Below are 22,105 nucleotides of genomic sequence, written 5' to 3'. Positions count from 1 at the left end.
TCTCAAGCTTCTCCACATCCTTTTTGAATTGTGGAGCCCAAAACTGGACGCAGTACTCCAGCTGCAGCCTCACCAAGGCCGAATACAATGGGAGAATGATGTCCTGGGATTTGCTCGAGAAGCATCTATGGATGCAAACCACCGTTTTTGTCACTTTACAAGCCGCAGCATCACATTGCAGGCTCACGTTCATCTTGAGGTCAACTATGACCCCCAAGTCTCTTTATTCCGTAGTGCTAGCCAGCGTAGCACTGCCGAGCCTATACAGATGCTGCAGGTTTTTCCTCCCAAGGTGGAGAACCTTGCATTTGTCAGTGTTAAACACCATCAGGTTCTCGTCCGCCTATTTGCTGAGCCTGTCCAGGCCAGTCTGGATCACCCTCCTGTCTTCTGGTGTGGATGCTTTGCCTCAAAGTTTGGTGTCATCAGCGAACTTGGCCAGTCCACTTCTGACTCCAATGTCCACATCATTAATGAAGATATTGAACAATATGGGTCCAGGGCCGGCTGACTTGAAGGTATCCAGTCTCCCTAGGTGTTCCTTCACGATGTCAGCATAAATGGAGGGCAGGGGATCTCCCTCACCTGGACCTCCTTGTCCCGTGGTGGGCATGGGCGTTCCATGGGACTGATGAAGGACCGACACAAAGTACCCATTTAATAGGTTGGCTTTTTCCTGGGCGTCAGCTGTCAGTTGTCCCATCTGGTTTAGCAGGGGTCCAGTGTTGCCCTTGCTTTTCCTCCAGCTCCTCACATATCTGAAAAAGGACTTTTTATTGTCCTTGATGCTCAAAGCTAGTTGGAGTTCAGTTTAGTTTCAAACTCAAATCAGTTTAGTCCAGGGGTCAGCAACCCTTGAACAAGTGCCAGAGTATGGCAGGGGAGGCCATTTTGCTTGGCATGCCACATATAGACCAGGCTCTGGGCAGCTGCTGCCCGCCATAGAGCCCAGAATGCTCACAGCAGGCAGCAGTGAGCTGCTGTAAACAGCTGCACCAGGGGTCCAGAGCCCCAGCCCAGCTCCATGGTGGGAGCAGTGGCACACGTGCCTCAGGGCACACAGTGGGGAAGGGGCTGAGGGCTGCACTGCCCTGGCCCCTTCCCTGCCATGCTCTGAGGTGCCCATGAAGCTGCTGCTGGCAACAAGCCAGGCCAGAGCTCCAGACCCCCAGTGCAGCCACTTGCAAACTTGCAGCTGCCTGTAGAGGGCAGCAGGAGCCTGCCTGTGCAGCTCAGAGAAGGGGGAAAGGGGTCAGGGCTGTACTGTCATGACAAGGATCAGGTGCGACTCCTCCACTAGCTTCCCCTGGCATGCCAACAGCTTCAAAGTCCAGGTTGCAGGGGGTTTTGGCACTTGGCCCAAAAACACTGCCAACCCCTGGCTTAGTCTTTTATTTGTGTGGGTCTTTGATATAACAAGAGGAAGATTTTTTACATGAAAGAAATATATGGAATGTACAAACCACAGAAGTTGGGATGCCAGTCTTTACTACACCACGCTTTACTGAACTATGCTCTTTTAACAAAACCTATTTCTATTCTAAACATTCACAGCTACAGCTATTAATATTGACCCAGAATCTTCTGGGAAAGGGGTAAGTACAAAAGATGGAGGGGGAGTGCAGGGGAGAGTTAAGATTACATAGTATGCTTCCTGGTATAAATAGCTATAGTTATTGTAAAACTTATGTCTATTGGTGAAGAAAAAGAGGACTTTTTTGGTTCCCTGTCTGTGGGTTACTGCATAATATGCTATGTGTCCAGCAATCTTAACTGATTTACACCTAACATATAATAGTATAATTATAGCATTATGTAATACATAACAGCATATATTACACCAGATTACAAGAATATATAACATTAATACTCTATTAAAAACAAATAATGAGAAGGAACTCACTAGTTATAAAACATTTATTCACATATATTTCAATTAAGACTAATTAACTCCATACAGTCATGAATATTTCCAATCTATTGGATTTTAAAGTCTGTACGCCTTCTAAATGTGAACTTCATAAATATGGAATGTACTCCATATGAATATTTAACCACAAGGATTCCTTCTAGTGCTGCTAGATTTTTTGCAATAGCTGTTACTAAGGTGTCTTGAAGTTAGGCAACAGGGCTGTGTATGTTTCATCTGTCCATTTTGCAGAATTGTCCATTTAAACAATAGCACATTGGTAAAGCTGGCAGTGTGCTTTTAAGTTTTTGGTAGTCCAACATTACATTTCTACAGGCGTGCTTGTTGCTTTATGAAACAAAACGTAAAATAATGTGACATCTAAAAATGTGATTCTGGTACATTCTAAAGGAGACACCAAAATGCTTCAATTTCAGAGGAGCTTTAGAACAAATATATGAAAAGACAAACATTTTATCAAATTCCACAGCACAAATTTATTTTCCCCTGGGCCAGAAACCATTGGCTACATCCTATTAAAAATAGCACTTTATTCTTCTTCTGTGAAGGGGAGTGTGTTTTCTTCAATAAAGTTTGAATAAACATAGAGGTACAGTCAACATCACCTAGGACCAAAGTAACTGGTAAACAGTATTAAGACTAAGTAATATTCGGTTTCTTTTTTCTTTTACTCCCCATATTCATACAGTTTCTCTCTCAGGAACTGCTTCTAGTCAAACGGAATACAAAACACTTCAGCTCCACTCTGTAATTTGGCCTTCAACGATCAGTACCTTGGAGAAGGGCAGTGCTGAGACAGCTCCACTTTCACTAATCCATCCCTGGCTGTTACATACTCCATAGTACAGGGAACAAGAGTGAAAATGGATCAGAATGGGTGAAACTCATCTTTGAAAGCTATTTAAAATATAAAATAGCTGGGTAAAGGATTTTCAGTTCTATGAAATGAATAAACCACTTCTCTCTCTCTCTCTCTCAAGAGTCTACTTGAGAGCCCTCAAGACTCAATACCAATAAAAAATATTTCGTACTCAGATTAGATGGGCTTTCCCATCACAGGTATGGCACAAGTAGGACTGTGTGAATAAACCATTTTTAATTCATCTGCTGAACCATACATTAATAAATAAATAACCTATCAAACAGATTTTTATTTAAACTATTTTTCTCACCAAAATAAAAACCCAAATACTGAAAAATTCTGTTTCTGTTTGACACAAAACATTGAAGAAACTTGAAGAAAACTTCAAGAAACTTAAGGAACATGAGCTAAAAAACCAAAGTCCGTGTTCAAATCTGTTCTCTGACTCATTCAGGATAGGAATTTAAAATGAAATCTTTTATTTCCCACATGGGTGGACCAACCAGCAGCCTATTGAATATTTTTGGGTGAGTCTCCCTCAGTCCTCCTTGCTAACACTTATGAAATATTTAAACAGCAAGTGAAACAGAGGCAAGAAAAAATTCTTTAAGATGTGCAACCTAGGTGACAGACCCTCCCCTTTAATGACTGTTTAATTTATATGAATAGAACAGAATCAGTATAGAAAAGAATGAGAGTACTCCAACTCAGAAAAGCTATGACCTGGTAATTAAGGCCGTCTTCTTGGAGGTGGAGATGTGGGTTCAATTCCCCCTGGGGTTGAGGAGGGATTTGAACCTGAACTTTCCCCCACCCCCCTTCCATGAACTACTGAAATTGCTCAGCTCTTAAAGAAAAAGGGGGATGACACTTCTATTTTTACGAAAAAGCTCCAAAACTTTTTTTGTTGGAAGTGGTGAATTCAATCTGAATTTATTAATAGCTTTAAAATGTTGTGGTTCTGTCTAAAACAGAACATTTTGGTAAATTTTACTATTCATACAAATTCTGTTCATCTTTAGAAGCAAGATTTTTCTTTTGAAGACGTTATATGCATATGTGAGAAAAATACTGAAACATTTATATCTATTAAATAGGTGCACTTCCCCTGATCATTTTGAAAAGACAATTACAGAAATATGTGTGATGTATATGCACATGAGATTATTCCTTCTCCAGACAGGTGATAAGAGAAGCTTACCACAATTCAATACGTCTTTGGAAAAGTATTACCCTGACAATGAAGTTACTGGAAAAGGGGAAAATCCGTCACTGCTCACTGCAAAGGGAAAACAAGAGCAATGCTTCATATGTTTCATATGACAAAATATATTGTAAAGGAAGTAAATTATTCTCACAGGTAGAAAGCAGGTTCCACAATCTGGATGTGACAGTTTAAACAGGAAAAGCCATATTTTAAGTAATTTAAACATTAGTCAGAAACAAATTACACAGGTCAAGAAACAAGTTGTTCTAACAACATATGGAAACCTTTTATTTTTTTCCTGCAACAATTTTTTGGTCAGAGGGATGGAGTAGGTTACTGAGAAACTCTAGAGATTGAGATTCAGCATTTATACCAAAATAAACGTTTACATCTTTTATCACTATAAGTGGTCAGTTAGCTTGCTGGCCTTCACAAGCAGGCTGCCTCCCCAAGGAGCTCTTCAGCCACTCCTCCCAAGCAAAGACGTGTCTTTGCAACAAACAAACAAACAAACCAAACCTTTCTGCCCTATCCCAGACTCAAGGAAGAAACCATCTTTTGCTCTGGCATAGCAGCCTCGCTCCTCCTGGCAGCAAACTATTCCACTTATCGATTGTGTCCTCTTCTCTTGTGGGAGAGCATTTAAAGCTCCCATCAGGGGACTCTCTTCTTATCCCAACTCCCTGCAGCTTGGCTTTTTCAACAGGGCTGTCTTAAAGGGACAGATTGCACTGTTACACACACACAGTGCAATTATTGTCAAACAGGAACAGGATAATAATGGTAAATAAAAATGTTATTGTTAAATTCAGGTGCCTGGCCTCCAATGTCTTTTTTTCAGCAGAAATAAACCTTTAGCACTGCATTTTAAACATCTGTAGCTCTGCTGTCTGTTCAAGCCTTCCTAACAGGACAGCTCTTGTTCACAAAGCTTATACAACTCTACCCTGCCTTCAGCATTGCAAGTGTTTCACTAAAACATCTCATTCTTGATATGACCATGCTCCATTTCATCATGTCAGAGGGTTAACTTGGAAGAACCAAAAATGTAAACATAATTCCCAATTTTCAGGAACTTTGCCTTTCAGTTTCTCTGTATATGCATTTCTATGTTATCTATTTAGATGTTTTGGTCCTTCGAAACATCAGATTATAAACTGAACCGTAACTGCACAAGTTATCAGAAATCTGCTACTTCTTTAACAAATAAATAAATTAATTAATTAAAAGCTTATAAAGCATTCACATTAATTACCTGCATTTTATGTTGCCTGTCTGCATAATGGCCTGCAGAAACTGCACTGAGAGACCTGAATCAGAAATCAGGCCACTGCCCAGAAGAACAAAATACTGAGCAGCCACTGATCTTGGCAGACAGTGAGAGCATGTGGGCAAGTGCATTTTTTTTGGATATTCCTTTTTAAAAAAAAAAAAAACATATCAAAATGTTGGTATTTTCAGCTGACCTAGATTATTCATGTTTCAGTTTAGATTTTCCATTTTTGGGGGGGGAAGAGGAGAACAAGGGAAGAACAAAGGTTTATGTTTAATAAGAATTATAAAAAAAATTATGCCTTAACTTTTAGTGGTCAGGAGACAGAAAATCTATTCTAAAGAGTAATTTCCAGCTTCTGATCCACTATAGTTAATATTTGTAAAATCTGCTCTTGGAATGGTGGTGCTCTCATGTTTGATGTTAAGAACATCAGTGATCACTTTGCAGAAGTATCCAGTTGACCTGCGTGTTTGGTTAGAAATTAAGAGACAAAAAATATTTCTGGTGCTGCAAGATAGTTTTGTCTGACTTTACCCAGCTTGGGTTTCTCTTCTTTTCTGTCTTTGCTGTACTCAGAGTCGATTAAAGCATGTGAAGACATATCTGACCTGATTTAATAAAGCTCTCTCAGGCACCAATAACAGTGCAGTTGTGGTGGCATAGGGCTTTAGCAGCCAAGCAAAGAGCCAGGGAACTGGGCAGGCCTACACAGCCCATGCTGAAGTCTCTGCTGCTATGACTTTACCCGTGTCAGTACCCCAGCAAGGCAGATTAAAGGCACATCTACACATGATGCAATCATACCTCCCCAGTTGCAGAAATGACCCAGGCTCTTGAGAGGAATAGAATGCCCTTGGGCTACAGAGAATAAGAAGAGTAGAAAACTTGCATGGATAGAAAACAAACTAGCTAGGAAGGTTGTAGATAAGCACATTCTGCACCCATAAACACTGTATTCTAGCTATAAACATGCAAAGCTCAGTGTGATTTTTCTAAACTAAGCGATTTAGACACAAAGGCTGGTTTGTGGATGTGTGAAAAAAAGGCACTTTACTTTAAACTCAGCACACTTCCACATTGAGCCCAGTGTCCAGAAGAGGCATCACATTCATTGCAGCTGACTTTCCCACCATCTATATAGATTGAGTGCTTCAGTGGAGCTTTTTGGTGCTTTTCTCTAATAGCTGATTGAATCAGCTATTAGAGAAAAGCACCAAAAAGCCCCACTAAAGCACCTGATCTATACAGAAGCTGCAGAGCCAGGTCAAACTAACACATTGCTACTTCTGGTGAAGTGCATTTTTTCCCCACATCTGTCAGCACCCAAAATTCCAATTCATTGTAATGCGACATATGTACCTCAGTCCAGTAGTGGCTTTGAAAAGCTCTGCCTGCATTTTCTGTAGATTGGAAGCCAGATCTTAACAGTTGAAAAGTTATTTTCAAAACACTTAACTATATTTCAAAAGAGACCAAAGGGATTGGCCAACACCTGCCAAAGCAGTGGAACAATAGAGAATTTCTTTACAGGTGACATGGGAGCACAGAGCAGAGGGGATGGGTATATTTGTTTGCCCCTGAAAGTTTTATACAAACTGATTCAGAAAAGATTATTCCACCACTTGCGAGACTTCCAAAAATGCTCAGAAACAAGTTTAGCAATTATCAGAGAGGGAAAACAGACCAAGCAGGGATCAAGATTAAATAAAGTCAGTGGCTCATAGGATATGCGGTATTCAGTTTGTCTGGAGATACATTTTACTAGGTACACACAAAAGACTGTAGATTAAGTTCACCTGTAATTACTTGATTTACCATTCTTTAATTGTACTTTCAGAAAGAAAAAAACCCACCTTACTGAAGATCTGTTACATGTTTGATAACCAGCAGCATAAGTCCAGAGCTAGGTAAGGCTTCTATTTGAGAAATCTTTTTTGGAAATGGCTATTTTTATCAAAAGACTTCCTACCAGATTACTGAACATAAAACACTGCAATTGCCAAAGAAAGAATTGTCATACTGGATCAGGCCCCAAATCTACCTTTAGTATATTGTCTCCAAACAGATTCCAGTCTGCACTGTACAATGTCTGTGGTCATGTCATTGATAAAGTAGGACAGCTATAACTACTACTTCTATTAAGTAGAACCTAAAGTCCTACTGTACTGGGAACATTTAAAAAATGCCATAGTCTCTGCCTCAGCGTTACAATCTAGTTCAGCGTTACAATCTAGTTCAGGGCTGTCTAACTTCTAAGCAACCAGGGGCCACACACATAGTGCAGGCTGCACCAATGGAAGCAACATGTGCCACACAAGCCAAATCAGTGTAGGCTCCCCAGGCTGCATACTGCATGCCATGTGGGTAACTGTGTCCCCAGCCCCCATGCCTCCTTATTCCAGTTCTTTTCTCTTTCGGGCCCAATCTTTATTCCTCAGGTTACTCATTCCAGTCACCATCTCCTTGCCCAACTCTAGTGTCACTGCCTCTGATTTTCCTGCCTTAATCTCTTCCTTGCTACCTAAATCTTGTAATCTCTTTGCCCAGGCAGTCTACAGCTGTACGACGCTACATGGTTCCAATAGCCCCATAGGCTGTGCCACCCTGCCATGTCCCTGGGGCAGAGGCAGGAAACAGAAGCCAGAATAAGGAAGGGGAGCCCAGAATCCCTGAACAGTGGGAAGAGTGGCAGCGCAGGGTGAGGGGAAAGCCCAGAGAGTCACAAATTAACCCTTCATGGGCCATGAGCTGGAGGGCCTTGATCTAGTATAAGATGCAGTTATTGGAACAAAAGCTGAAGAAAGAAAAAAGTACCATATTTATTTGCATCCCACATGCACCCTGCCCCAAAAACTAGTTCTCCAAAATAGGGCGCATGGCTTAAGAAGGGAAGCTCATTTTCTGCCTGTAATAAAGAAGCACACAGATGCTATAAGATGGCTGCTGCTCCTTTACATACTCTTCCTTCCACCCCCCCAGCAGTGGTAAGGAGGGAGAGGCAGAGCAGCAGCTACAGTTTTCACAGCTGAACTGGAGCAGGGGCAGAACCTAATCTTCAGTTCATTCACCCTCCCTTTCCTGCTCAGGCAAAAGCAGCCAATTCAGCTGTGTAAAGCATAGCTGTTGTCTAAGCAAGAAAGGGAGGGTGAGTGAGCTGAAGATTAAGTTCTGTTTGTTCCATGAGGCTATAAATCTTTTTTTTTTCCTTCCTTCCTTCTTCCCAAAAACAAGGTGCATGCTTGCATCTTATGGTATGAAAGAAAATACAGTAAAAGGGGCAAGACGGCATAGATATGTAGTGTGGATATATGAAGGCTGGAAACTTTAATTTATCTATTGGGAAAAAAAAGAGAGACATTAGCGATGTCAATATTTTCTGCTAAAATGATAAGTTTTCAGAACCATAGTGCCAATTCTCTTATTGATACCTGTCTCTCCTGCTGTTCACAAAGTACTTAGTGTTGATGTAATTTCTGAAGCAAAGGAGGTCTGTGTGTGTGCACATGCACGTTCACATACACATGTATCAGTGGAGATAAACTTTGTGTAGTTCTCAGACCTATGTAAATTTTAGGTGCAGCCCTTGGGCTACCAATATTTTGCTGGTGTGGTCCATTGAGCTGCGAAGTTTGGAATTCATATCAAGGTCTGGTCAGTTACATCCTACAGCTAGCTAGCTACCTATGGTGGCTGTCCAGTATGTTTCTGTACTCCTCACCTCTTCCTCTTTAAGCTTCTGTCTCCGTTTTTCTTCAACCGCTGCCCTTTTCTGCTCTTCTCTTTGCCTTTGTTCTTCAAGTTTTCTCCATCTTTCTTCTATTTGCTTTTCATACTGAAGTTTTGCTCTTCTCTCTTTCTCCAGGATCTGCTGCTCCCTGGCAGCTTAGATAAAGAAAAAGGATCACTTAATTTGATGTTATTTTTCCCCACAAAGCCTTTTTTCAACAATATGATAACAAAGAAAACAAATAACAAAAATACAATTAAAGCAAATATACTGAACACTTTGGCACAGTAAAATTAATATCACAGGGCACTAAAATGAAGCATATGAGTAAAGAAGAAAATAAGCAACAATTAACTAATATGACAGGGTGGAAGCTTACTGGAATTAAGCACAGGTTAGACGAATATGTGTGGAATGGCTTAGGCAGGGATGGTCCTGCCTTGAGCAGGGGACTCAGTCTCTTGAAGTCTCTCTCAGCCCTATATTTCTGTTATATGTAAAAAACCATTCAGTTACAAACTGGTTCCCTCTCTTTCATAAAACAGGACTAATCAGTGACCTACATTTGTATAGGTTACAAACTCCTCTGTACTTATAAGAACCAATTCTTTCCTGGAGTGCAGACACATGGCTACTTTTGGCCTTAAAGGGAGGCAGAATTTGGCTCTTAGAACTTTAAAGAAGATGCTGTAAAAGAACCTCTGAAGAATGTCGAGCTAGCTCTCAAAGATTTACGTAAAAGTTCTGAAAAGTGTACCGTTCTGATAATGCTTCTGTGTGTTTTAGTTACCTTCTCTTCTGGCTATTTGTATAAAGAACACTTATTTTGTTACGAGGTTTGCCCCTTTGCTTGCTCCACATAGAGAGTCAATCTTTTATGAGTAGGCGTCACAGAATTCAATTTTTATTTTTAAATTTTAATTTAATTTTGACAGCTAGACTGATATTTATTTTTAGGCAGACAAGCTTCTTTAGGTAAATGTGATATCTTTTATTAGACCAACCCCCTATGCCTGAAGAAGGGTGTTTGTGCCTGAAACCTTGCAAAGAACATTTTTCCCAACTATTTAGTTGGTCTAATAAAAGATATCACATTTACCCAAAGAACCTTGTCTGCCTGTGTCCTTAGACCAACATGGCTACAACCAACACCTCTGAAACATGAATGTTTATTTTAAGCATTTATTTTGATTTTTATAAATTAAAATTGTTGGGATTGTGGGAAATTAGGGGTGTGAAGGCACACACACACACCCCCCTGCTTCCTCCACCAGTCCAGCACACAGCAGTTGTGGGGGGAAGTTGCTGTAGTGCCAGGCTGTTAACCTGCTGCCCGGCCCCCATGCACAGTGATGCTGAGCTCAGTGCCTATTTTCCTTTGTCCCATGACGGTTGCTTCCCTTGCCTTCCCCTACCCACCTCCTCCCCTAGTAAGGAAACCTCTGACTGCTGCAGCAGCATCTGCCCTCTGCATCCAATAACTCGTTCTGCCTGCCGGCTCCTGCCCAAATTTGCAAGGGAGGGCCCAACTGTCTGGCACCCTGCAGGCATCAAGCTGCGGAAGTGGGGACAGACAGACACAGTGCCCAATCCCGACTTCCCCCCACCACCTCCAGCCACTGTTGAGTAGAAGCCCACCCTATTCTTATGTCCCCTTTTTATAAATTTTGAGTATTAATGATGAAATGTTTTTTCATTGGTCTATGAGTGACGCAAAAATTGACATTTATCAATAAATATAAAATCCTCCTGAGCCTATTTATAAGACATTAATTTATTGCTATGGAAACCATGATTGCAGCATTACAGACAGGACTGTTACTTCAGGCTTGCATGAGGGAATATGTAGCAATGAATACAATAAATTATTTAAAGAACTCCAGTGCTCATGCAAACTTCCACTGTGAAATGGAAGAAAGCAATAATTCAGGATAAAATTGCATATGCATGCACATGCACACCCCTCCACGTATTTTACACACCAAAATACTAAATTAAAAACATATTATTCACACTTCCCTAGTCAAGCACATGAAAGTCAGGAAAAGCCAGAATTAAAGTTCCCAGTCATGGCTCCTTATTCCAGTCCCACTCTCATTCAGTCTCAATCTTTATACCTCAGGCTTCTCATTCTAGTCACCATCTCCTTGCCAAACTCTAGTATCACTACCTCTGATTTTCCTACCCTAATCACTCCCTTCGTACCTAAAATTTGCAGTCTCTTTGCCTCGGCATTCATGGTTCCACCTTCTGTCCTCCCTGTCTCCTTAGTCTATTTCCCCACTCAGTCCTAATACCTCATCTCATTGACTGGGATGTGCAAATGCTCTTGCTGGGACTTAAACCCAGAGGTTCTTGGCTAAAGCGTCTTGCCCCTTTGCTTAGGGTCAGACCAGTCACCATATTTGGGGTTAGTAAGAAATGTTATTCCATGGTCAGATTAGTATGGACTGTGGGAGTTTTGTAGTTTTCTGCAGCAGGGGGCTTGGCTCTCTTCCTGGATCTCCTGAGTGTATTTTATTAACTTTCACAGCAATGGGATGCTGGCCATTGTGGTCCCCCTGATTCACCTGTGGCAGATTAGATTGTTATGTCTTGTGAGTGTGTCAGGGTTGACTGTTGTTTTGCTAATAGGTTAGACAATGGATTTGTACAGGCTGGTTTGGATAGAGATGATCCTACTTCAGCCAGGAATTTGGACTAGATGAACTCTGGAGGTCCCTTCCATCCCTTTTTTTTCCATGTTTCCATGAACTCCTGTCTCCTTATCTGACCTGCCCCCAGCTGAGACCTCCAATCATCCTTTCCTCACTCCCTGTCCCCACTTATTTCTAGGCCTGCTCTGCCTTGTTCAGTTTTAGAGCTCTATACCCAATGCCTTGCCCAACCTGTCCCACCTCTCTTCTGAACTCAGCTTCTTGTCAGATCCATCTCCCTAATTCCCGGCTTCCCCTTTGGAGAATGTGGGAAATGTCTACGACATTTTATTAAAAGTTTGTGCAACACAGCTTAAACTTTTACCTGGGTATTGTGTACTGCTAGGACTGAATGAGTCTGGTGGGATAGGGTAATGAAAAATGGTGTTCAACACACTGGCAAGTCTGGGTTAGTGTGAAAAAATTAACAAGGACTGTCAACATTTGAAGAGTTATCTTGCAGATGCAATGATGACTAGTTATTAGTGTTTGATAACTAGCAGACAAAGAAAGCAGAACATATGAGAACAGAATGACTATACAGAAACAAAGAACCAAAGTGTCAGGATATTGTGCTAAGAACTGACTGTCCACTGCAGTAATGAAGGTGACATCTGAATGATGCTGCAAAGCAGTGCTGCAGATATGAAAATGTGTGTAAATCTTGTTCTTCCACTTAATCTAGGGGATCTAGGGCCTCTGACTGATGCTATTTTTGCAGACTACAATACTATGGACAGGTGCATATGCACAGCGCTTGTGGCTGGAATGTGCTGGAAAGGACATTCTCCAGACAGGCGGCAATAAAGGCTGTTCCTAGCAGGGGATCCTATCTGTGAGCTCACTGACAGGCTTGCCACCATGGCAACAGCTGAACAAGGAGACCTCTGAAGACTTTCCCAGTTCCCGGATGCCTGAAAAAGATCCCAGTGGGCTTAGGGCTGTAAGTGAACTGCCCCAAATAGCAAAAGCTGACTGGGGGGTTTCTACTTCCTAAGCATAGCAACAGGGACAGGGCTGCTTGTTAACCAGTCCTCCAGTGACAACTTCTTGCTGTGTGTGGTCTATCTGGAAGCCAGCTGCTCTCCTTTCTTCCCTCATTTCCCAGGGAGGAATGCAGGGAGAGCAGAGCACTGTGGGATAGTGGGAAGGGGTCTCTCTTCCTGGCCAGTTGTTAATGTATGTATGCATTTTCATTTACCTGCAAGCAGTGAGAAAGATACATAATCCTAGAGGTAGGGAAGAAATCTAGTTTTGCCACTTTTATCAACTCAGCATTAATTAAAATAAAAATGGACTAAAATTAGCATTAAAAAATTGAAAAAAAAAAAATCAATACACCACTTTAAATATTTATTTAAAGATTTTTTTTTAATTAGAGATGTACATTCAAGCATCCTAAAAGCAAATCTATCACGTATAGCTTGTCATAATATTTAATAGCACATTTATCTGAGATAAAAGTTATTCACTGTTGTACCATGAAATCAACTGAAAGAGTCTTTGATTATGCACTCTTGTTCCTTTAACACTAGAATTAGATTTCTCTACAATTTAGCAGGATTTAAATTTTTTCAAGGTGACAAAATACAAAGCAAACTGGACCATAATATTATAAGTTGTTATAATTATAATATTCCATTACTTAAATAATGCATGAATAATACTGAAAATTATTGTTTTATTGAAATTGATAGCTTCTTAAATTGATTGTTATTTAAATATTGTATATTTTAAAGTGTGATGATATTCCTGCTCATAATGTAAAACCTACTAATATATACAGCTATTCAAAACATGCCATAAGTCAACTTACCAAGGTATTTTTCTCTTTCTTCCCTTCTTTCCTTTGCTAATCTTTGTCTTTCATCGGTTTTTAGAAATCCATCCACAGCTAAAGTCAAAGAGGAGCGGAGGAAAAAAACAGTGTTAAATTCTAGATAAGTCCAAAAGAACCAAAAAGCCACTATATTAGAATAAAGTCTGTGTGTATTCACGGGTTACTATACTAGGATTTGGGGCTTTTACGTTTCTTTTGTTTAGTTTAAAAAATAAGCTTTGCTGTGGACTATAGAAGACAAAGCAAATACTAAACCTGAATACTTTTTCATCCAAAATTCCCCTGCAAAAAAGTGAAAGACAAGGCTTTTGCCAGGGACTTTTTTTTAGTATATATCTTTAGAAAATACCTTGGTAATTTCATTACCATATATTCAAGTTTATTAAGAGCTCTGTTCATAAATCTCTGGCCCATAGTTGGGTGCTTAAGCATCACAAAAAGGCGCAACAAATTGTCTTTTGTAGCATACATAAGCTATTTTGTGCAAGGCCTTCAAGGCTTTAGTGTTGTGGGTGCTAAATGGAGCCAACGATAGCATCCACTACTCTTCCTACCTTTCAATATGCTGTTATGTGACCTCATTGCTTCCTTATTTGTGGATGAGTAGTCATGCAAAGTCCCTGGAGTAACACTGAGACAAGCTCACTAACTTTAGAACAGCATAGTATTACTACACAGGAGTACAGAAGTTGTTTCCCTACTGCTGCTGGTCAAATTTTCCTCTCTTTCCAGAGAGGAAACAGAGTCTTTCAGAGCTGGCTTCTGAAATATGTCTCCATTATTATGTGAGAGACTAGCTAGCTCACGAAGACCTAGCTAGAAGGACAGTATTTTTTTTTTTTTTTTTTTTTTTTTACAATACAGGTTTCCCTCGCTTTATGCAGGTTCTGTATGTGCAAATTTGCTCTTATGCGGTGACCCTTTTAATACTAAAACTTTGTTATATGTGAGGTAAATTCACTCTTATGTGATTGGTGTGGTGGAAGCTTGCAGTCAGCTACTTTGTGTGGTGCATTGTGGGAGTGATGTTCACCAAAATATCCTGTGTGGCTCTGTGCTCCTTGCTCGTTGTCTGCGATGTGTGTTTCTGTAATTGCCATTCCCACTGTGGTAACATTCAATGTAGCAATTTAAGATAGTTATCATAGCATATATATGATAAATAACAGTTGTTTTGTAAGACTATGTTTTGCATATATAGATGAATGAGTGTGAAGTGAATGGAAAAATACAGAAAGAACAACGTGCAGAAAAACAGGTTAGTAAAAGGCGGAAGAGTTCCAAGGAAAGGCTGAAGGCACTGCTCATAACAGACACAGCAAGGAGATAAGAGATATGCCAGCTGCTCTGAAGGACAACACTGAGAATATTGCAGACTAAACTCATCTGTTTGCCAGTGAAAAATTACAGGGGTTCAAACAAAGAAGGCACAAAGTCAAGAATGGTGGAACCAGTCACTCAACACCAATTTGAGGCCCTATGAAGGGGAGAGACTTAACAGCAAGTGTTTGGGTAACACTTGGCATACTTCATTAAAGCATAGACACATGTCTGACAAGGCCCCCCCTCCTTATCTCGCACTCCTAGGCTGGCCACCTAGTGTAGTACCGAGCAATGGACTTTGGTAACTATAACATCTGCAGACTAATTGGGAATGAGTGTGTGTGTGTGAACGTATGAGTGCTCCTTTGAATATTCTGATCAATAAATGCAGCATCTTGCCTTATCCCCCCACTTACAAGTCTTGCTTGTCCTTTTAAGCAACTGGTAAATTATGCAACATCACCACCACCCTGTGCTTGTGTGTACTGTCTGCTGTTGGTAGGTACCAAAATTGCTGTGTAAAAGTGGTAGAAATGGGTCTGGGGGGTCAGTACAGGTCAGTACAATCAAGGTCCTGGAATGTCTCCCTATTTGTCACATTGTAAAGTGGGTTCCCTTTATGTGAATTCAAGTTATGCGGTGTTTTCCAGGAACGCATATACAGCATAAAGTGAGGGGAACCTGTATTAAGTCCTAGAAAGGATAATTTAACAGGTAGACTTTTGACAAAATAAGAAACAGGGAACTCAGAGGCATAACAGGACAGTCAGTCTCTGTCTGCACTCTGGAACAATTAGCTTGGTGGATCTTCGGAACCCACATGATTAATCACACAATTCTAGTTTTTATGTAGCCTTCATTCACTGAATTAATGCACGTTTTTGCTTTTTTCTGGGATAGTGTCACTAATTTATGAGGCCTCTACTGGGCCTCACTATTTATTTTCAGTATTCATCCAAACCCTATAAAAGAAGCTGTGCAACCATCTACTGTAGCTGGCCCTGTATAATTTCAACTGTTGTTAGTAATCAAAGTTATTTGCAAGCTGGCATAGGAAGGGTTCAAACAACAACAGATGCAGCACATTACAACACCGTCTATAACAGCGTCTAATGACAACAGAAGTCTATAAAGCTCTATTCACAGAAAGGGTAAGTTTCTTGGCAGATAAAAGAAGCCAGGGCATACAGAACTGGGAATGGCTGGACATATAGTACAAGGAATGAGAGAAAACAGGGCAAGGGATGGGGACTGGAGCCTATGTGGATGTGGAGGATAAAAAACTGGAATAAAGGGGAAGGACAATTTACAGGACACAGGACAAACGTGGCAAGCTTGAGTGAAACAAGTAAAAGAGGCTGAATGAGCTAGCACAATGGGGACAACAAAATAAGCCCCATGCCCTTCACAGGTGCCACACTTATCTCCTTCCTTGCCCAACCTGCTGCTCTGCTCCCTCCCTGGCCTGCTGCCATACACAGAGGCTGTGCCCGTGTCATTTATGGCATGTGTGCTTCAGGTTGTCCATCCCTGCACTAGACTACACACCACTCCCGAGCCTGGAACTCTGGTCCTGCGCTGTCACAGCCCCACTACTGCTGGGGTCTCTAGGGAAACCAACCGCAGTGATGCAGACAGGGGCTCATGGAAAATGGAATCTGGCCATATCCGCCATTTTGCCCATCTCTACATTACATGATAGAATATTTGATTTTTTAGTTTATTTAAAAAAAAACAAACAAAAAACCTTATGAAAATTATATACGCATAACACGGAAAATTATGGTTGCAAAATCAGGTGCTTCAGTTAGGCAATGCCAGAGCTGCCTGCGCAAACTTCATATTGCTCCTTGTGCATATGCATTATGGCACTTTTTGCATAAGCTGGAAGATGTGGGGTGGAGAAGAGGACTGCAACTGAATGTTACTGAAGAACCTCGTTCTGTCTGTGCCTGTGTCACATAGTAAGCAATGGAGAGAACTAGAGCTCATGGAGGTGAGTTAGGTGTCTTTCATGTACACCGAATGCAGTGGAAAATAATATGTGATCCTGTAATAAAGACTCTATCAGAATGCAAATTCATGATGAAGGCACAAATTAAGATAAAATTAATGTGTTGTTTATAATTAACATTTAACCTGCCTGTTAAAACACATACATGCCCTACTGGAAATAACATTTTGCAATACTCAACTAGCTATTTCACTTGTGTAGCAATTAATTTGGGAATTATTACTTTTTTTACTGCAAGAAAACATGAGGCCATAGAGTAGAAACACAGAATGGAACAGGTGTCAGCAACCTCTGGCCTGTAGGCTGGAAGAGTCTGATCTGCCACAGGGGGACTGGTGGCACAGCGCTGTGCCACCCAGCCCATCCTCTCCACAGTGCTCCCCTCTGCTGTGGAGCTTGCAGCTCCACCCCATCTGAGCTTGCCACCACTGCAGAGAGGATATAAGTAGGGACCTACTGAACTCGAGATGGCTGCCAGGTGATTTCGCAGCAAAAACATAGGCCCAGCAGCCATTTCACAGCACCCTTGCCTGCAACACCTGATTGGCCAAGGGGCCCCTGTGACTCCATCCCTTACTGCTGATTGGCTGGGAGGGCTGTCTGTCATAAGGACCTGGCCCTTGTCACTGATTGGTGCAGAGGAATGGGGCCATATGACAGACAACCCTCCCAGTCAATCAGCACTGTGGGGCAGGGGCAGCAGCCACCTTGAACTGCCTATCATGTGTGCAGACCGCCTTTCCCCCTACCCCCTCCACAGACTGTGCAGCTGGGCCATAGCATGGTGAAAACTGCTGGCTACATCTGGGGAACCAGCATTTTATTTTCAGTAAGCTTTTTTCTTTTTTTTGTTTCTGCCATTTCGGTAGTTCCATAATAATAAGGGTAAGCACAGGCAGCTGGCCACTCCAGAGGCAGAGACTTGCAGGCCCATGGCAGGGGCTGGGTCACAAAGGTCGCTTGCAAAAGGCTGGCAACCTCTGTGTCACAGTGCGACAGGTGCTGGGGGATGGAAGCCCCGGCTTCGGGGCTTGAGTGATAATGGAGAGATATGAAATAGCCCAGTAAGGGCTGGAACCAGAACAAGCTTACCTGCTTCAGGTGCAGCTGCAGAGTAGCACTCAATGCCACCTGTTCAATTTTTAAGCAAGCTATCGGTAAAGCTGGAGAAGCCTGGGAAAATGATGCCAGATGCCCACACCAGGGACCGGCTGTAAGAGCAGACATGGAGCAGCATGAGAGCAGCGCAGAGAGGCAGTGTGGCTGCTGCATGCTCTCAATCAGCACTCCCAGCAGAGTGCTGCACTGGCTCCACAGAGGGGATATCCTAAGGAATGTCTCCTGGGTCCTAGTGTGGACACCACCTGGGAAGAAGGAGGACCCAAGACCTCAAGGCTTGGTGTCCAGAGAGACACAAGTGAGGCTGAACAATACAGCCTCCCTTATCTTTGTTTTGTTTTTGCTTTTTTTTTTTTTTTGCTTTGCCCGAGACCCGTCCTATCTGACAGGACACTGCAGGGTGAGAGAACCTGATTGCTCAGTGAGGACCCAAGGTGATCACAGGAACTGGATAGAGCTGATCCTATGTTGATGACACAGTCTTACAGAACTGACAAGAAAGACTCTTGATTTAATTTCAAGTGCAGAGTCTGGACTGACTGTGATCTAAGGACTGGGGAGACTTTGACTAGGATTTAATTTTCTGTTTTTCCTTATGACTGGACTTTTTGCTGAGATTACTTATATTGGCATGCTGTCATCCCAGGCTGGCCAATTGTGCCAAATCATCCCTCTCACACAAAAGTATCTGTCAGGGTATGATATCATCTGGCTTGGCTTGCTGCATTGATCCCAATTGTTAGCATCAAACTACATACCAACTACAGGTTGGCATATAGATGGGGTGTAGGGGAGGAGAAGCCCCAAGAAACGTCCTTGCCAAGTACACCTCAGGGTGATCTTTAATAAGAGTGTGCGAAGTGGGCCCTATTCCGTTCGGATTTGGCCCGAATCAGGGACATCGATTCAATTAGTTGATTTAGATCACTGTCCCTGATTCAATTAGTCCAAATCTGAATCTAAAGATTCAATGCTGATTCAGAGAATCAGTGATTCAGACACAGACACAACTTTACATGTTTTTTCTACATACCTTGAGGTACCAGCATGGCTCACAAATGCTACGATGCTGGGGCACATGGAGCATCTCACAGGAGTGTGTGTGTGGGGGGAGGGGGGGCCCTCCAAATGCTTGGCGGCAAACCCAGAAGTGAACCCCGAAGTGAACCCACTTCTGGGTCCGCTTGCTGGCGGTGAACCGCCTCCCCCCCCACGCTGCCTTGCTTTGGCAATAGGCCACAGGGACCCAAGATGTCCCCCGAGGAAGCACCAATCATCAAGCCAGGGGCCCCCCATGCGGTCCCCAGCAGACCCGGAAGTGCTTCTGGTCCACTTCTGGGTCTGCTGCTGAGCACGCTGGGGAGCCCTCTGCACTCCTGTGGGACACTCCATCTACCCCACCATCGCAGCATTCATGAACCGCCTGCTACCTAGAGGTATATAGAAAAGACATTTAAAGCTGTGTCTATGTCTGAATCTCCAAATCTTTCAGAATCTCTCCGTGTTGATTCAGAGGGTTCTGATTCAATTTGGAGAGATTAAAGGGTCCTCTTGATTTGATTTGGATTCGGAGATTTGGCCACTGAATCGGGCTGAATCTCCACTGAATTGAATTAGGGACCGAAACTTTGCACAGCCTTAGTCTGTAACACATAAGGAACCTCCTCTAATTTATTGTAAAACCAAGACATGTCAGGTAAGCAGGAGGAGACCTCCCAAGGGAAAAGACTGCAATGACCCTGAGTGCCAAAACCAGTAAAGGCCCAAATTTGGGTAACATGGTCCTGAGTCACCCAAGAGCTACTGGTCTGGCATAAGCAGGTACACTTTGGAACAGAGTGTAATGATTGTAGATGTAAATATTTTTTTATTTAACTTACTAGGAATGCAATCAGTTATACAAATTTAAATATTTTGGACAGCAGATGGCAAATGGCATACATCAAATAAGCTAACAGTTAAAACAAAAAATACCATCTGACTACCAGCAGGAGCAGAGAAATGATTGAAACTGAAACAAAAAAAGTCCAGAAGATTTAGGACTTTAGGACTGATATCCTGTATACCAAGTCTCAGGCCAAAGGTTTTTTTTACAGCCAAATCAACTCAGTCCATTAAGACGGGGTTTGTAGCAGTGAAGGATAGAAGTAAAATTGCAAGGTATAAGCACTTCTTCAGAAAAAGATCTTAGGACCCTCAAAAATCAGTCAGAATGTCTATTCTCCAGCAGCAACAATACATAAAAAATAATGAAGCCTTTTTTCAATACTTAAACATTCAAAGAACAAACACACACATTTATTTAATCGCTGCTACAATTCATTTTGTAGAATTAGATAGCCTTTGGGGACCTCTAATGATTTATTCTATGACACCCCTGAAATGCCAGAACATTTATACCTTCTTTACTTGCTGTTTCTATGGTCATTTGGAGAACTGAACTGGACAAGCCTACAAATCTCAAGACTTGATATACCATTTATGCTGCCTTTTCCAACAACAATATTCCATTTTTTTATATCCATGTTGCCCTCCTTCAAGGGTCCTTGTAGGTTACCTTTCCAATGGAACAGAAAAATCAGTGAAAGACTTGGAGTGTTGTAGCCATCGTGGTCCAGAAAATATGGAGGGCAAAGGTCTTGGTGATAATTTACTGGAACTACTATATAGTTGGGAGAGATGTTGGAGAAGCTTTCAGCATAAAGTTCTCTTCCTGACACGAAGAAGAGTGCTTTGTGCCAAAAGCATGTCCAACATCTCTCCCAACTACGCAGTTGGTCCAATAAGAAATACCACTGGATATTTATGCAGTCCTGATAGGAAGACAAAGCACATGAAAGCAGTCCATTGTTCCAGAAATCTCAGCCCATACATCAGGGCCCAATTTCCAAAGCCTAGGCACTCCATGATCCAAAGAAGCCAATGATCTGCAAACAGAAAACGCAAAGTAGACAGCACAGTTTTGGGACCTGCCTAGGCATCTCTCCAAGTATGACTACATAACTAAATCCAACATTTCTTCAAAAACTAAAAACTTAAGAGCACCCTGAGCAAAATAATTTGTAAGATTTTGTACAAACAGTGCCATCTGGTGACTTCTGCCTAAAAATACTAAAACAGTGTATAAAATCCTTCAAGAAATAATGTAATGCAAATTAATGCTAGACAGATTCAATGTTCAAGAAACAAAAGAAGCAGGAAGATGAGATTTACTTGAGATAATTATTTCCTTTTAATTATTTTGGTAAAGGGATGGCCATAGCCCTAGCTCAGCGAAGTAAAATTAAAACTATGCTTAATTGCCAAAAAACTCTCATGTAAAGTTCAGAAATTAAAAGAATGGTAATTATGACCAGGACATTTAATTTTCCAAAAAACAAACAAACAAACAAACAAACAAACAAACAAACAAACAAACAAACAAACAATCACCATTAAACCTCCAGAACAAATTTTGTCAGAGTTTTTACATTTTTACAAAACAAAACAAAAAAACACTGGCTTGTCTGCTTTTTTCATAACCAGCTGAAAATGTTTAGTTTTTAGAAAATCCCCTCCCAAATTACTGAACATTGATATTTTCAAAAGAAAGTTCTTTTTTAAAATCCATTTATCAAAATACAGTTGATTATAAAAAATGCAACCAGCTCCATATCTAAGTTCACAGAAAACACAGTTTATCATCTTTTACAAACAGGTAACTGCCAATCCAAATGTCACTATTAGTATAACAGCATCCTTTTGAGTCAAGCCACATATACATACATATAGGTTATGGTAATGGTATATTTTTAAATAAGTTGTACTATATTGATAAAAACTTAATGTAAAAGATGCCAGTTTGAAATTCATAATAGGTCTGTCCTTCCACCAATAATTGTCCATATTTCCCAATGTTAAAGGTTTGTACATAACGATATTCAACTCAGCACTTCACAAAGTCACCTGTACCATGTATTGCAACAAGTGAGTCCCATTTATTCATAGATTTCATAGACATTATGGGTGCAAGGGACCAAATAAGATCATTGGGTCCAGCCCCCTGCCCAAAGGGCAGGAAGTCAGCTGGGGTCAAAGGATTCCAGCAAGATAAGTATCCACATTTTTTTTT

At 41.4% G+C, this 22,105-nt stretch overlaps 1 protein-coding gene across 12 annotated transcripts in view; it reads right to left on the bottom strand.

The window, feature by feature from the left end:
• The window catches only part of MAP7D2 (MAP7 domain containing 2), a 157,987-nt gene that overhangs the window by 47,568 nt on the left and 88,314 nt on the right, over positions 1-22,105 (bottom strand). For all 12 annotated transcript variants that reach the window (XM_019529196.1, XM_019529199.1, XM_019529193.1 and 9 more), the window contains exons 2-3: positions 13,515-13,592; positions 8,994-9,157 (exon numbers count right to left, since the gene is read on the bottom strand). In XM_019529196.1, coding sequence (XP_019384741.1) covers positions 8,994-9,157; positions 13,515-13,592 — 242 coding nt within the window. The remainder of the gene's footprint in view (positions 1-8,993; positions 9,158-13,514; positions 13,593-22,105) is intronic.

Source organism: Crocodylus porosus, unplaced genomic scaffold, assembly GCF_001723895.1.
Source record: "Crocodylus porosus isolate Cpor-Errol unplaced genomic scaffold, CroPor_comp1, whole genome shotgun sequence".
NCBI classification, from domain to species: Eukaryota; Metazoa; Chordata; order Crocodylia; family Crocodylidae; genus Crocodylus; species Crocodylus porosus.
Note: the sequence above shows the minus strand (reverse complement) of the source record. Positions and strands in the feature narration are given on the sequence as shown.